The sequence below is a fragment of the Culex pipiens genome, chromosome 2 (assembly GCF_016801865.2).
Source record: "Culex pipiens pallens isolate TS chromosome 2, TS_CPP_V2, whole genome shotgun sequence".
Lineage (NCBI taxonomy): Eukaryota > Metazoa > Arthropoda > Insecta > Diptera > Culicidae > Culex > Culex pipiens.
The window spans coordinates 223,884,783-223,898,396 of record NC_068938.1 but is presented as its reverse complement, the minus strand read 5'-3'; the positions used below and the strand labels follow the sequence as shown (position 1 = coordinate 223,898,396).

Here is a 13,614-nt window from a genome sequence, read left to right as displayed (position 1 = left end):
TTGATGCCGACGCCAAGACCAAGAAGACTGCGTTCGGCGCCAAGAAACCAACCCCGGTGCCACTGGGGCTACTACAATGTGGTCACAGAACCGTTTGGAACTGCGCTGCGCAAGATCCGCACTACGGTCATGTTCCGTTGTCCCCGTACTCTGCGTCTTTCCCGCAACTCCAAGTTCCCACGAAAATCGATGCAAACACGCTGGTGGTCCTGATCTATCTGGGTGCCTACAAGAACCACGTCAAGGCCGCGGTCAAGTTTTTTTTTCATTTTTGACAAGTTAGATGGTTTTAACTACGATTTCTCTTTCAGGACTTGAACAAAACAACTCCGGCACGTCCGCCGTCAACTCCTCTGTCGAAGAAACAATAATCTTTATACAATCCGGGTCTTTGCGTTAATCGCTGAAGGATCAGACCTCGCCAACAAGATGGTTCTTCTGACGGAGAACCCACCATGCAGCAGGCCGCCCAGAATACAAGGAAGGGTCCCAACAGCGCCCTGTCGTGTCTCGTCCGAAGACCTCCCCCCCCCCCAACTTCCTCCAACGACGTGTCCAACCCGGAAAAGACGGACCTGGAACCGCTTAAGTACAAGAAGTGGAAAGACGGCAAACGGAGCATGTCGTATAAGCCGGAAGACCTCGTCATCGAACCAACGAAGCACCGAACGGAGGATTGGCCATCGCGAGAAGTTACGAAGAACTTAGTCAGAAGCCCGGCAGCAAACTGACCGTAGTACTAGTGAACACACGAGAAGGTAAACAGGGGCCTGAACCGGCCGGAATATCTAAGCCAGTGGACGACCCGAGGAAGGTGGCCGATCAAAATCGTCGAACTGCAGGACAAAAAGTTTAAACTGCTGGACGATGACCGGCGATGCCGAGTGTTCTACGATCCGAGCACGCGACGGAATGGACGTTCGCAGAACGGACAAGTTGGATCAGCTCGAGTGTGATCTGACCTCAAGAACTGGGAACCGGGAGCTCGCCTACACGGGTCAACTTACGACGAAGATGCACAATGAAGCTCTGAAGTTATGTGGTTATACATCCTCGGTGATGTCAGACTTGGCGCAACATTTCCAGGCTTGCCGGCCTGGACCCGAAAAGTATTAAGAATAGTAAAAAATGCACTATTGTGAAGAACAACGTCCTAATACGTCGTTTCGTGGTGAACTGGTCCGACGAGGACCTCTTTCGACACGTAGTGGTTGTACCTTCAAATTCATTTTTACACAGATTTGAATATTTGATGTTTATATTTCTGCAAACAGCTTTGGATGTTAGAAGGTTTAAAAAAATAAAATAAAGTTTATTCAAAAGATACATTTACTGCTTATAAAACTCAATTTATTCTCTTACAACATTGTACTAAGGACAAACATATGAACCACCTGGATGAAAAAGGTAGAGGAGAAATAAGACAATGATCGCGCTGCGCTCCTTCGCGTCCAAGATCTTGGCCGTCTTGCTCGCCCCGGCCAACTCCCGCACCAGCGCGAAGATCTTGTTTTGGGCGCTGAGAATACAAAAAAAAATGTTGATGCTGTTGTCATTTAATAAGTTACTTATTAAGTGGTCTTCTGATCGGTTTGGTTCAGCGAGTTCTTGGGCATTTCCAGCAGACGGAGGGTCTTCTGAACGTCATCTTTGTAGACCTCGTCGGCCAGACGGGGTAGGGAAAGGGCGGTCAAGAGACGCAAAATTCCCAGCAAGTTTCGGGTCGAGTCGTGGTTGCTGCGTGCCTCGCGGGGAACTTTGACGTACGCGTTGACGATGCACTCGGACAGTTCCGGCGTGATGACCGGCCTTTTGCGTTTGCACAGTCTGATGTACTGTACCGGCAGATCAGCGACATGTCTAGAGTTTTGATGTGCGATGGAGTCTGCCTTCCGTGATCTCATGATGTGTTTGGCCAGACGAAAATTGTTGTCACGCTCCGGTTTGTCTTCAATGAGCCAGTGATGGTCGAAACTGCTCGTAGGTTCCAAAGGCCGTAACGGTCACACATGGCCACCGTCATCATGCGCTACACCTCGTTGCAACGATTCCTCGAACCGTGACCAACTTGCCGATGCTCTCCGCCCTATCTCCCGGATCGAAACCGCCTTCGACACGTTCAGTTGACCAACTTGGCTGGAATCATGTCCCGCGCATCATGCGTCTCGATTGGATTCCTCTTCGGGAATGCAGCGTCAGTATAACAGTGAACGCGGTCCCGGAGTACGGCCACCACGTCCTTGACGGATTGGTTCACCACGAGACAATCCTCCGCCGAGACCATCTACTGGTGGAGAAGATCGTCGTGATGGAGGTGATGACTGCGATAGGGGCTTGTTGTCCTCTTCCACCGGCAAATTCCGCAAGATCCACTTCCACGTGCTTGGTGCACGTTGGGAGGCGACCAGTTTTTAGTAGTAGGAAACTCAACTTTTTCCGTTCGGGACGGAGTGTCCCTGCAGTGATTTGGCAGCATTCTAGCAGACACTAGCAGGATTAGCTCCGGAACCTGCAGAGCGCCGAACACCTCTGACCGTTACTTGCTTTTGGGGAAAAAATAGAGTTAAATTTAAATAGAGTCCATTTAATGGAAACAAAAACGCAACCACGCAAAAAAAACTTGTTTATGTTGCCGATGTTTTGACGTTTACACGATTATGTGGAAATACTCATTTAATACAACAATCATCCTCATCATTCCAATTATTCCGGAATGATCCTGGAATTATTCCAGAATGATCGAGTGTCAACCCCCTTGGATACCGGGCATAGAAAGCCTTATAGACAATAGTTTTCATATTCATGTAGAACTATAAATGTTCACATCGAGTATAAAAGACGATTCGAGGAGATAACCTCAGGAGATAACACCTAAGAGAACAATGGAGCACCGGATTCGAGTGATAGAAATTACAGTTCTCCCATAAGGAATACATTGTAGAAAAAAAGCAAAAACCGCTCGAATGGAAATGCTCCATTGACGGTCAAGAGACAAGGGGGAATGGGGATACTTAAAGTCAGCACAATACCTTTTTTTTTGGCGCGATGTCCATGGTCCATAGTTGGTCAGTGTCGCCCCGCGGAATATGGGGCGTCTTGGCTGGTAATACTGGCGCAAAGTCTTCGTGATCTTCACAACTTTCTTCAGTACTTGGCCTCTAGAATATGATGCCATCGCATCAAAGGGGCAGATGTTCCTTCACAACACACACGAAACCGAACGAACCGCACTACACAGGATACAATGGATTGAACTAGACGCGGGATAGGCACTACAACACGATAGTACGCGTACACGACGGATGAACAACGCGCGACTTTAGGAGAGCTCAGCTGTTAAATGTTTGATACCTGAAATGATATAAAAAATAAGGTATGGTTAAAGCCCTGGATAGCTTTAAACGACTAAAGCACATCAAAATAACATTCAACACGATAAAACAAATTTGCCGCAAACAGATTTCCAAAAAGATGTTCACGCTCAAATGGTTGAGTCTTGTCTCGTTTGCAAACGAAGTTTCCTGTAATGGAATACCACCTTAAGAATGGAGTTTGAATTTCAATATCGCCATTTAGTTAATGGCAGCAGACATGTCACACAAGCGTAATTAATGTAAGTGAAATAGCCAGGAATTACAGGCGAGCTCCTAAAAATGGTGAAGGCAGTCAAATGTTGAATCATGATTCATACCAAAAATATGTTATAAATGTGTGGGAGTTCTATGTAGGTATGTAGAATTCAAATTTGCGGATCACGTGAAATAAAAAAAAACAATATCAAATGTGCAGACACTTACTATCAAAATTTAACTCTTTCTTTTCGGGAGGAAAATTGAAGTGAAGTTGCGTTTAATTGTTGTTGAGAAATTGCAGGTCAATGTAAAAACAAGGTAATGCTGGGCGCTACAGGGTTAAAAAGATGCTACCGTGCCTTTGTAGACTACACCACTACTCATCGAACTCGTTGTTCGAACTCGCTTGCACGTGTGTTCAAGGCACACTTGCTAAGTAACAAAAACGTGCTCAGCATGTAGTGTTTAGCTGATTGCGATAGAAGATTAACGTTTATCTAGTAGTTTGAGTTTAGACTTTCGTTTTTGATTCAGAATTGTTTTTGGGACTATAATTTAGTTCAGGTCTCAATGCTTTTTCCTTTGAATTGCAATCGTGTTGAGTTCAAGTCACTTTTCTCACAATACTAAAAGCATCATTGCATGTTTCCAGCCCTCTGCTTTTTTTCTAATTAGTGCGACTTAGTCAATTGCGGTTTCCTTACTCATCATACCCGCGAACTCGCTTAGTATTCGTTCGCCGACAGGTTCATGGTGGTCGCGTTTGTGAGTCACCTCTCCAGGGCGCACAATAAACCTCGAAAGAGAGGAAAAAAGGCGTGATAAAAAAAAGATTGACGAGATAGCCAAAAAATCATCGGTCAACCGTAGTGAGTCATTTGATGGACTTGCAGTGCAGCGAGTTGTAGTCCTCTTGAGTGGTTTAGTCCAAACTTGAGTTTCCATTACAGTGTGTGGCGCAAGGGTTAACGCATAGTTAGGAATATTCCTCGGTCAGTGGTCCAATACAATCCTTGCTGATAAGTATTTACTGTGGAATTCGCGTGATAAGATAAGATAAACGGCAGTACCGATTGGCTTAGAAATTTGCTAAAGCTTATTTAGTGTCAGTTTTAGTGCTTGATCGGTCGGAAGAACTTTTCAAGATGTCCGCGGAAACCACAAAAACTGTGCCTCCCCCTCCACCACCTCTAAAGGCGAATAAAGAATTTTGTTTGAAAACCGGAAACGCAGATACCGGATTACTTTTGGCGGACATTCGTAATGGAATGACCTTGAAGCCGACCAAAACCAGGGACAAAAGTACGGCTGCGTTCATTAAAAAATCCAGCGTAAGTAGAACGTAACAATTCGTGAAAAAAAAATAAAATGAACAATTAAAAAAGTAACACGTCACACGTTGACAACAAGCACGGCAGATCTTCGTTGTGTAACATCATTAATCTTCAATGCCATTCATCACTAAAACCGGTAGGAACTTTGCCTCGTTGTGTCTTCTCTACTGATCAAATCAACGATAAAATTTCAAATAGCGCAAAGTCAATGAATATGGTGCTATTTGAAACTTTAGTGACGAAACACAGTATCTTTCGGTTGAATTTTTCGCAAAATTGTCCCCATTTCTGTCTGTTCCAGTAAACTTGAATTACATAGCGTGGGAAAATAGTATGGTTTTCGTTTGTTATATCCATACAATCGGTTTTACTTAAATCGCTTGCGATTGAGGCGAGGAATTGTCTTGTTTATTAAAGCGTTGCGCTACAAATTTGACTTATTTTTTTTCAGAAATGGAATCTAACATTTCAACTATAGTTCTTTACCTAAAACAATTTAAAAGCATTCTAGATAATCTAGTTCAAATTGCCTTACAAATTGATATCGCAACTGAAAAAAACGTAAAATTGAACCCTGTTAAGAGTGCTTTACACCTGGAAAACGATTTATCATTGGTTGGCTTTGCGATAAGCAGCGCTACGCTTTGCCTTAACCAAGATATGAGGTGAACGTTTTTAGTTATACCTGCTGCAAAAAATAATGAGAACACACCAGGGCGCTAATTTCGATTTTATCGTGATTGAAAAATACAAGTTTTCGGCAATTATCGCGATGACGTAGATATCACTGACCAATGAAATTATGGCACAGGTTCAGTTCTTGACTTTTTTTTGATAAGGTCCTATAAACAAATGTAAACATTGAGTGTATCCCTTTCACACCTTATGTCAAAGTCCATCGGAGTAAGCGGGATACACTCAATGTTTACATTTGTTTATTGGACCTTATCTAAAAAAAGTCAAGAGTTGAAAAGCGATTAAATTTTCATTGCAACTCAATTTTTATATTAACGAATGACTTTTGCCAAGAAAAATCTATAACAAATAAACGATTGAACATATTTTGCAATTAGTGTTGGACATTGTTGTAACAAGGTCATTAACAATGATTGAGGATGGTCTCCAAAACAGCCGAATTCAAATAATGTTCTACATCGAAACACACACGTTACACATGAAATGAAATAATTTTAATTACCATTAACTAAAAAAATATCGAATAATTATTTATACTTCACAGACTCCAGTGAACAGTGAAGTTTCCCAGACGAATGGTTGCAACGATGATGCGTCCATTGACGGAATGAGGGATGCCCTGCAAGAGGAGCTTCGGAACACGTTGAAAAGAAAGGTTAAAAAGCAGGACGTGGAGCGTGGTGATCCCACAAAAAATCATGAGATTGAAAAAAAGATAGAGGTAAAGCGCACGGATGTGGAGTTGAAAGTAAACAACACGAGCAGTGATGCCGGCAAAAGCAGCTCTCTATTGCCACCACCCAAACCGGCCCGTTCAATGAACGGAAACAGCCAGACGGCGGAGTTGGTTAAAAGCCCTGTCTTGAATAAACTTCCGACGAAGATTGAGACACCAAAAACTGCGAACAATACTGCTTTAATAAAATCGGAGCCAAAAGTGAAAATTGAACCGTATGAAAATTCTTCTTCGTCCCTAACAGGAACACTCAAGAAGGTTACTCCACAAAAAGAGCTTAAAATTGACGTCGCTATTGCCCAAAGTGACAGCTTAAAAAATAGTATTCTATCGCCAGAGGTTAAAAGCGGAAGTGCCTCCATTCGGCCGTCACAAATCAAAACTCTGACAAAGCAAGGCAGTCACGTTTCTCACACTGATATTGTGCAAGATGCAAAAACCATCAATAAGAGCCCTGTAACGTTAGTGGAAGGACCTTCTCCGATCATCAATTCTCCATTGTCTACTCCAATCAAGTCTGAACCATATCGCAGTGGTCAGAGTACGACTCAGTCTCCAAGTCGGACCACTATCCTGGACACGAAAATACCAAACACACTTAGAAAGCCGGTGACCTCACCGAAAGCTACTCCCAATGATCCGTCGAAGAAGTTGCTGATTTCACATCCGAAAGCAAGCTTCACCTTACCACGATCCAACTCCCGCAAAATCCAAAAAACAGAACCCACTGCGTCCAAGCCTGTGTTTAGAATTCTCACCGATCTGGAGCAGGCCGAACAGCGGCAAGAAAAGGAGAAGATCCCATCCAGACCTCGGGCGGATTCCCCAGGAGCAGAACCCGTTCTGAACTCGTACGTTAGTTTTGCGAAAGAACTCGCCAACGCACCCAACAACTACCCGGACACCGTGACGAAAACGACCACCGTGGGTACCTTGCAGGAGGACCTTTTCTACGGAAACACCAACCTGCGGGACATTAAAATCGATATTGTCGAAAACGGACAGTGTAAGGTAGTGAGCAAATAAACCTTAGAGATGCCAATCGTCGTTCAAAGACTGAGCACATTCCAACATATGCAATATTTTACAAAATAAACATAAGGACAAACATAAAATGATTTTGTTATAAGCAGTTTTATTTAAAATCTCTTCGAACGCCAACAAATACAACAATTACTTGCAAAATTTCGAAACGATCGACAACTGCATGGAAATTCGAATACGTCCTGCAGAATGAAACAAAAAAAACATTTTTTCATTAACAGCGAAATGGCGATCGCCCCTTATAATTCTCATTCCAAATGGGTTAGGTATTTGTTCTAAAGCACGGTTCTGCTGCTCGTCTGGCTAAGGTATTGGATCTGTTCAAACTGCATGTGCGACTGACTGCGACTGCCGGATAGTTCCTACTACTTGATTTTCTTCTTTTTGGTATCCCCAGGTCGATCTCCGATCAGCGGAAACAGTTACGCGCAAACTATTCCAGATCGTCGTTCATGTCCTGCAGCTTGGCCCGGTCGCTGTCTGCGCTTTGGTTGCCGTACTGTCGCATGCGATTGATCAGCATTGTGAACACTTGGGATGGCAGAGTTTGCTGGAGGACCTGCAAAAGTTTAGAAAAAAAACAAGCTCCCGTCTCTTCTACGGTCAAATTCTGTTAATCCTACTTGTAAAAGCTGTGCTGGTTGGCCACAAACAATCACCGCGTTGGCCAGATGTTCCACACCGTTCTCAATGTCACCGGACGAGATAAGGGCCTCTCCCATTTGGATTTCCTGTAAGAAAAATCTTTCGAAAAAAAGCAGTGGCGTAATTATATAATATTTCAAGGTTCTTTTCAGTTTACTCTAATGGAATCACACAATTCCGTGATAAGTTGACACACGCACCTTTTTTGACAGTATTAAAGTTTACGGTACTCCAAAGGATATAACGCAAACATTAATGTTACCGGCGCGTTGCATAAACTGAATACGAACGGGTTTAGAGGAGTAAGACAGTTACTTTGTTATTTATAAGCATTATTATTGAAAGGATTTGGCGCACAACCTAGGAACTGCATTTGATGGAATTGTCGCACAATTTAAGCTGTAGGTTTAGTATGAGCAGTAGGGTGTTCCACACAAAACAGAAAGTTCTCAGAATCTGAAAATTTTGTTTGAGTAGCATCAAACTGCAAAAGTGACGAGAATAGGTCGAAAAGCTTAGTGTGACGAAAATGGGTATATATCCTTTATTGCTTTTCAACATGTAAATAAGCGGAAGAATCCAACATGTTTTGTTGTTTGTTCTCTCGTGCTAAATAAATCCATCTTTTAAAGAATCATCATGGTTAACTTAACGCAGTAGGCTTGGCCAATGCTAAGTACCTATGTTGAGAGTGATATCGACCCAGGGTAAGATAAGATTAGATGTGAATACTTGATTTGGCAGAACGGCCGATTTTCGCCGTGATATTTTTTATAGGTTTAGTTAGCGAGTAACTTTCGGTAATTGGGTTATGTCCTCAGCCCAGTAACCGAACAAGTACTGCTCCAGAAATGTTGAAGAATTGAAGAATTGATTGTTTATTTGTGACGAGAGCCTGTTAGTTTACAACTTTTTATCAGGTTAAGGAGGTATGAAATGTTTTGAATGATGTTATGTTTATAACATAAAATTAAATCTGAATCATCACCAAAAGTAATGGAATAAAAAAATATGACTAAGTTTCCATGTTTATAGGAGGCAAGCAAACGAGCCATTTCTTCAACTGCGATTACATAAACACTCCAAAACATTACCAGCAAGTCAGTGATAGTGTGTGCGTATGCGGTTCTGGACGAGGAGGAGGAAGGGAGCTCGAAAATCGATCGGACAGGGAGTGTTTTCTTATCCTACCTTTGCACTTCCTCGTGATCTGCCATGTTCGGCATGGTTGACCTTGGACCTCCAGAGGCGGCGGATGCTGCTTTTTTAGCTTTCCTCCCTGATCGCGGTAGGCCATTTCGGAAACGATAACACGAACGGAACAAATATGAACGAATGGACCCAAAAGAAAAAGAACACCCCGTTAGAAAGCGACATTTTCATGCGCCCTCCTTGTCACTCCAAGGAGGCGCGCCATCTATGCTACTCACTCTCCCGCAGTTTCTTCTTGAAGTCCGGATCTTTGCGGCGCTTGTGGTCAAAGTAGATGCAGTAACCGAGGAACAATGTTCCCGCCACACCGGCCGCTATTCCGATCGTCGTTTTGCTAATCTCCATGTCGGCGATGACGGAGTCGGAACCTCCGGAATCAAGACCAACCAAACTGAAACGATTTTTGCTTCGCAACCGAACCGCACTCCCGTTTTGACTTTTCCGTGCTTTTCTACTCGCGTAACCACACTACGAGTCTTCTGTTTCTTTTGCCTCTTTCTGCGGTTTTGCCTCGTGACGAACTGTCAAACGGGTTGGCAAGGGTGCCAGATGGGTTGAAAAAAATGTCAAATTTGTTCGCCGACCTTCCAGCAGTGCATACAGACAATTAACGTTGTATAGATTTTTGTGGGTTTTTTTTCATATCCTGGTTTTCAAGCGAAGATGGCGTTCGAATGGTGAACGCCCGAAATGTCAAAATCGCGCAGTAGCACCAACATTAGGAAAAAAAAAGTGGCTGTCATGCCATGGCACACTTTTTCCGTAATGTTGGTACCACTGATTGATTTTGACATTTCGGACGTTCAACATTCGAACGCCATCTTCGCTTAAAAACCTGGATACGCCACATTATTGACTACACTCAAACCCCGATGGTTTGACACCAACTGTTGTCAAACGAACGGGGTCACGTTTTAGTTTGACACCCCTTTTACACGGAGTTCACACACACTACTAAACGTTTGTTTAGAAAGTGTGCGTGAGCGCCGTGTAAAAAGTGACAGTTCGTCACTTTTTAGTTTGACTTTGACCAACCAACGGGGTACAAACTAAAAAAGTGTCAAACGAAAAAGTGACCAACCACCGGGGGTTGAGTGTAATGACCTACGAAATGGACGCCGTATTCTTCCGTATGCTCAAAGTAGATATTTTGCACCTTCCTTTTCTTTTTGCTCATTCTTGAACTTTTTATGACTTTATGTCCAAATAAAATTATACACACTTATCCTTGCACTTATCCTCTTTTTTAAAATAATATTACTTCACTTCTTTTCAATTGATTTTAGCTCTTTTGATGATAAGTTTGACTCTTAAGGTTAAATAGTTAGGTGTTTCAAAAATATAGCCAAACATTTTAACTTCAAATGCCGTTTAGACGGTGTCTGGACCAAAGAGCCTTTGTCTGAAAATATTTTTATCAGATTCCTCGGGAAATTTAACGAAACATATCGTGCTTGCCATTTCATTAAGGCACATAACTTTTTTAGACAATAGTGTGTCCCTTATACACCTTATGTAAACTGTCATTCGAGTCACACTATTCTTTACAAAAGTTATGTGCCCTTTTGAAATGTTAGGCTCCATATATTCAAAAATGGGGGAATAAATCAGTGTTTTTCAATCGATGAGCAAATCAACCAAAATAACCAAAAAAAAACAAAATGGCCAAAATGACCAAAACGACCAAAATGACCAAAACAAACAAATCGACCAAAATGACCAAATCGATCAAAATGACTAAATCGACTAAAATGATCAAATTGACCAAATCGACTGAAACGATCAAACAACTCAATGGAGCACCCGATTCGAGAGGTAGAAATGACAGATTTCCCTTGAGGAATACATTGTAGAAACATGCAAAAACTGCTCGAATGGAAATGCTCCATTGTCAAAATGGCCAAAGCGATCGAAAAGATCAAATCGACCAAAATCACCATACAAACCAAAGCGACTAAAATGGCCCAAATTACCAAATATACCAAAATGAGCAAATTGGCCAAAATGACCCAAACGATCAATATGGTGAAAATGACCAAAATGAGCAATTGGGTCCTAAAATGAAGCTTAGATTGCTGATATTATTGTTTACAGCGATAAAGCTTATTTTTCTGAGTATAATGACCCTTTGTACGACCACAAAGAGTTTAAAATGGATTTTTAAACCAATTTTGAAAAATTAACCTCGCGGTCCTTCTTGACAGAAAAGCTCCTACTTGACAGCTCGTTCCAAGGGGACCATAGTTGATGCATCGAAAAAATGTTGTCTTGTCAAAAAAAAAATTGCATTAAAATGAAAAAAAGTAATCAGAAATGGTTTTTAATCGTGTTTTTTACCGTTGTACATAAAAATTTACACAGGGCTTTAGTACCCAATTCGACCAAAATGACTGAAACGAAAAAATGACCAAAACGGCCATTTTGATCAAAACGATCATTATGATCAAATCGACCAAAATCACCGAAACGACTGAAATGATCAAAATGATCATAATGACCAAAATTACCATAATATCCAAAACGACTAAGACGATCAAATCGACAAAATCAACCAAAATGCCCTAATCGACCAAAACGACCAAATCGATCCAAAAGATCAACTCGATCAAAATAACCACAAAACCCAAAACGCCAAAATGACCAAATCGACCAACATGAGCAAATCGTCCAAAATGACCAAATTGTCCAAATCGATCAAAATGACCAAAAGAACCAAAATGATTAAATTGGCCCAAATGACCAAAACGATCAAAACGGCCAAAATGATCAAAACTAGCAAATCGCCAGAAAAGACTAAAACAGCAAAAATGACCAAAACAGCAAAATCGATCAAAATGACCATAATTGCCAAAATGACCAAATCGACTAAAACGATGAAAATTACCAAATCGATCAAAATTGCCAAATGAACTGAAAAGACCAAATCGATCAAAAAGATCAAATCGACCTTAAATTACCATACAAACCAAAGCGACTAAAATGGCAAAATTACCAAATTGACCAAAATGAGCAAATTGACCAAAACGATCAATATGGTGAAAATTATCAAAATGAGCAATTCGACCAAAATGACTGAAACGGAAAAATTACCAAAACGGCAATTTTGATCAAAATGTTCATTATGACCAAATCGACCAAAATTACCAAAACGACTGAAATGATTGAAATGATCGAAATGACCAAAATTACCATACATAATATTCAAAACGACTAAGATGACCAAATCGACCAAATCGACAAAATCGAACCAAAAGATCAAATCGACCAAAATTACCACAATACCTAAAACGACTAAAATGCCCAAATCGACCAAAATGAGCAAATCGACAAAAATGATCAAACGGGCCAAAATAACTATAAAAGGCAAAACGACCAAAATGAGCAAATCAACCAAAATGACCAAATCGATCAAAATGGCCAAATCGATCAAAATGACCAAATCGACCAAAATGACCTATTGGCCCAAATGACCAACACGATCAAATTAACCAAAACGAGCAAATCGCCTAAAAGACTAAAACAGCAAAATGACCAAAACGGCAAAATCGATCAAAATGACCATAATGGCCAAAATGACCAAATCGACTAAAACGATCACAATGACCAAATCGATCAAAATTGCCAAATGAACTGAAATCATATCAAATCAACCAAAACAAACAGGATTGTTATAATGACCATATAGATCAAAAAAATCAAATCGACCAAAATGACCATACAAGCCAAAGTGACTAAAATGGAAAAATTACCAAATTGGCCAAAATGAGCAAATTGACCAAAACGATCAACATGGTGAAAATGACCAAAATGAGCAATTCGACCAAAATGACTGAAACGGAAAAATGGCCAAAATTTCCATTTCGATCAAAATGATTATTATGACCATAATCGACCAAAATTACCAAACGACTGAATTGATCAAAATGATCGAAATGATCAAAATTACCATAATATCCAAAACGACTAAGATGACCAAATCGACACAATCAACCAAAATGCCCTAATCGACCAGAACGATCCAAAAGATCAAATCGACCAAAACTACCATAATACCCAAAACGCCTTAAATGCCCAACTCGACCAAAACTAGCAAATTGGCAAAACGAGGAAATTGATCAAAATGACTAAAACGGCCAAAACGATCAAAGTTACCAAAATGGCCAAAACGACCAAATCGTTCAAAATGACTAAAACAATCCACAATCGAATCGACTACAAAAAACAAAAAGCAGAAAAAAAGGAACAAAAAGCGAAAAAAAGGGGGGGGGGGTTAGTTTTTTCTTATATCAGGATGAAGTCTTGTAGCACCCCATGAAGTGAGATTTTGAAGAAAGACGGCCAAATAGTAAAAAAACTTTAAATATCTGAATAAGAT

At 41.1% G+C, this 13,614-nt stretch overlaps 2 protein-coding genes across 2 annotated transcripts; one reads left to right on the top strand and one right to left on the bottom strand.

Moving 5' to 3' along the window:
• The first annotated feature begins 4,026 nt into the window (after positions 1 to 4,026).
• Positions 4,027 to 7,456, top strand: LOC120429098 (uncharacterized). The gene is made up of 2 exons (XM_039594262.2): positions 4,027 to 4,903; positions 6,147 to 7,456. The coding sequence occupies exons 1-2, from the start codon at positions 4,718 to 4,720 to the stop codon at positions 7,362 to 7,364; spliced, it is 1,404 nt and encodes a 467-aa protein (XP_039450196.1). The 5' UTR covers positions 4,027 to 4,717; the 3' UTR covers positions 7,365 to 7,456.
• Positions 7,457 to 9,740, bottom strand: LOC120429100 (mitochondrial import receptor subunit TOM20 homolog). Its single transcript, XM_039594263.2, has 4 exons — positions 9,458 to 9,740; positions 9,219 to 9,306; positions 8,006 to 8,126; positions 7,457 to 7,941 (listed from the first exon to the last, which is right to left on the bottom strand). Exons 1-4 carry the CDS (start codon positions 9,582 to 9,584, stop codon positions 7,816 to 7,818), a joined length of 462 nt encoding a protein of 153 aa, XP_039450197.1. The 5' UTR covers positions 9,585 to 9,740; the 3' UTR covers positions 7,457 to 7,815.
• Positions 9,741 to 13,614: the final 3,874 nt, after the last annotated feature.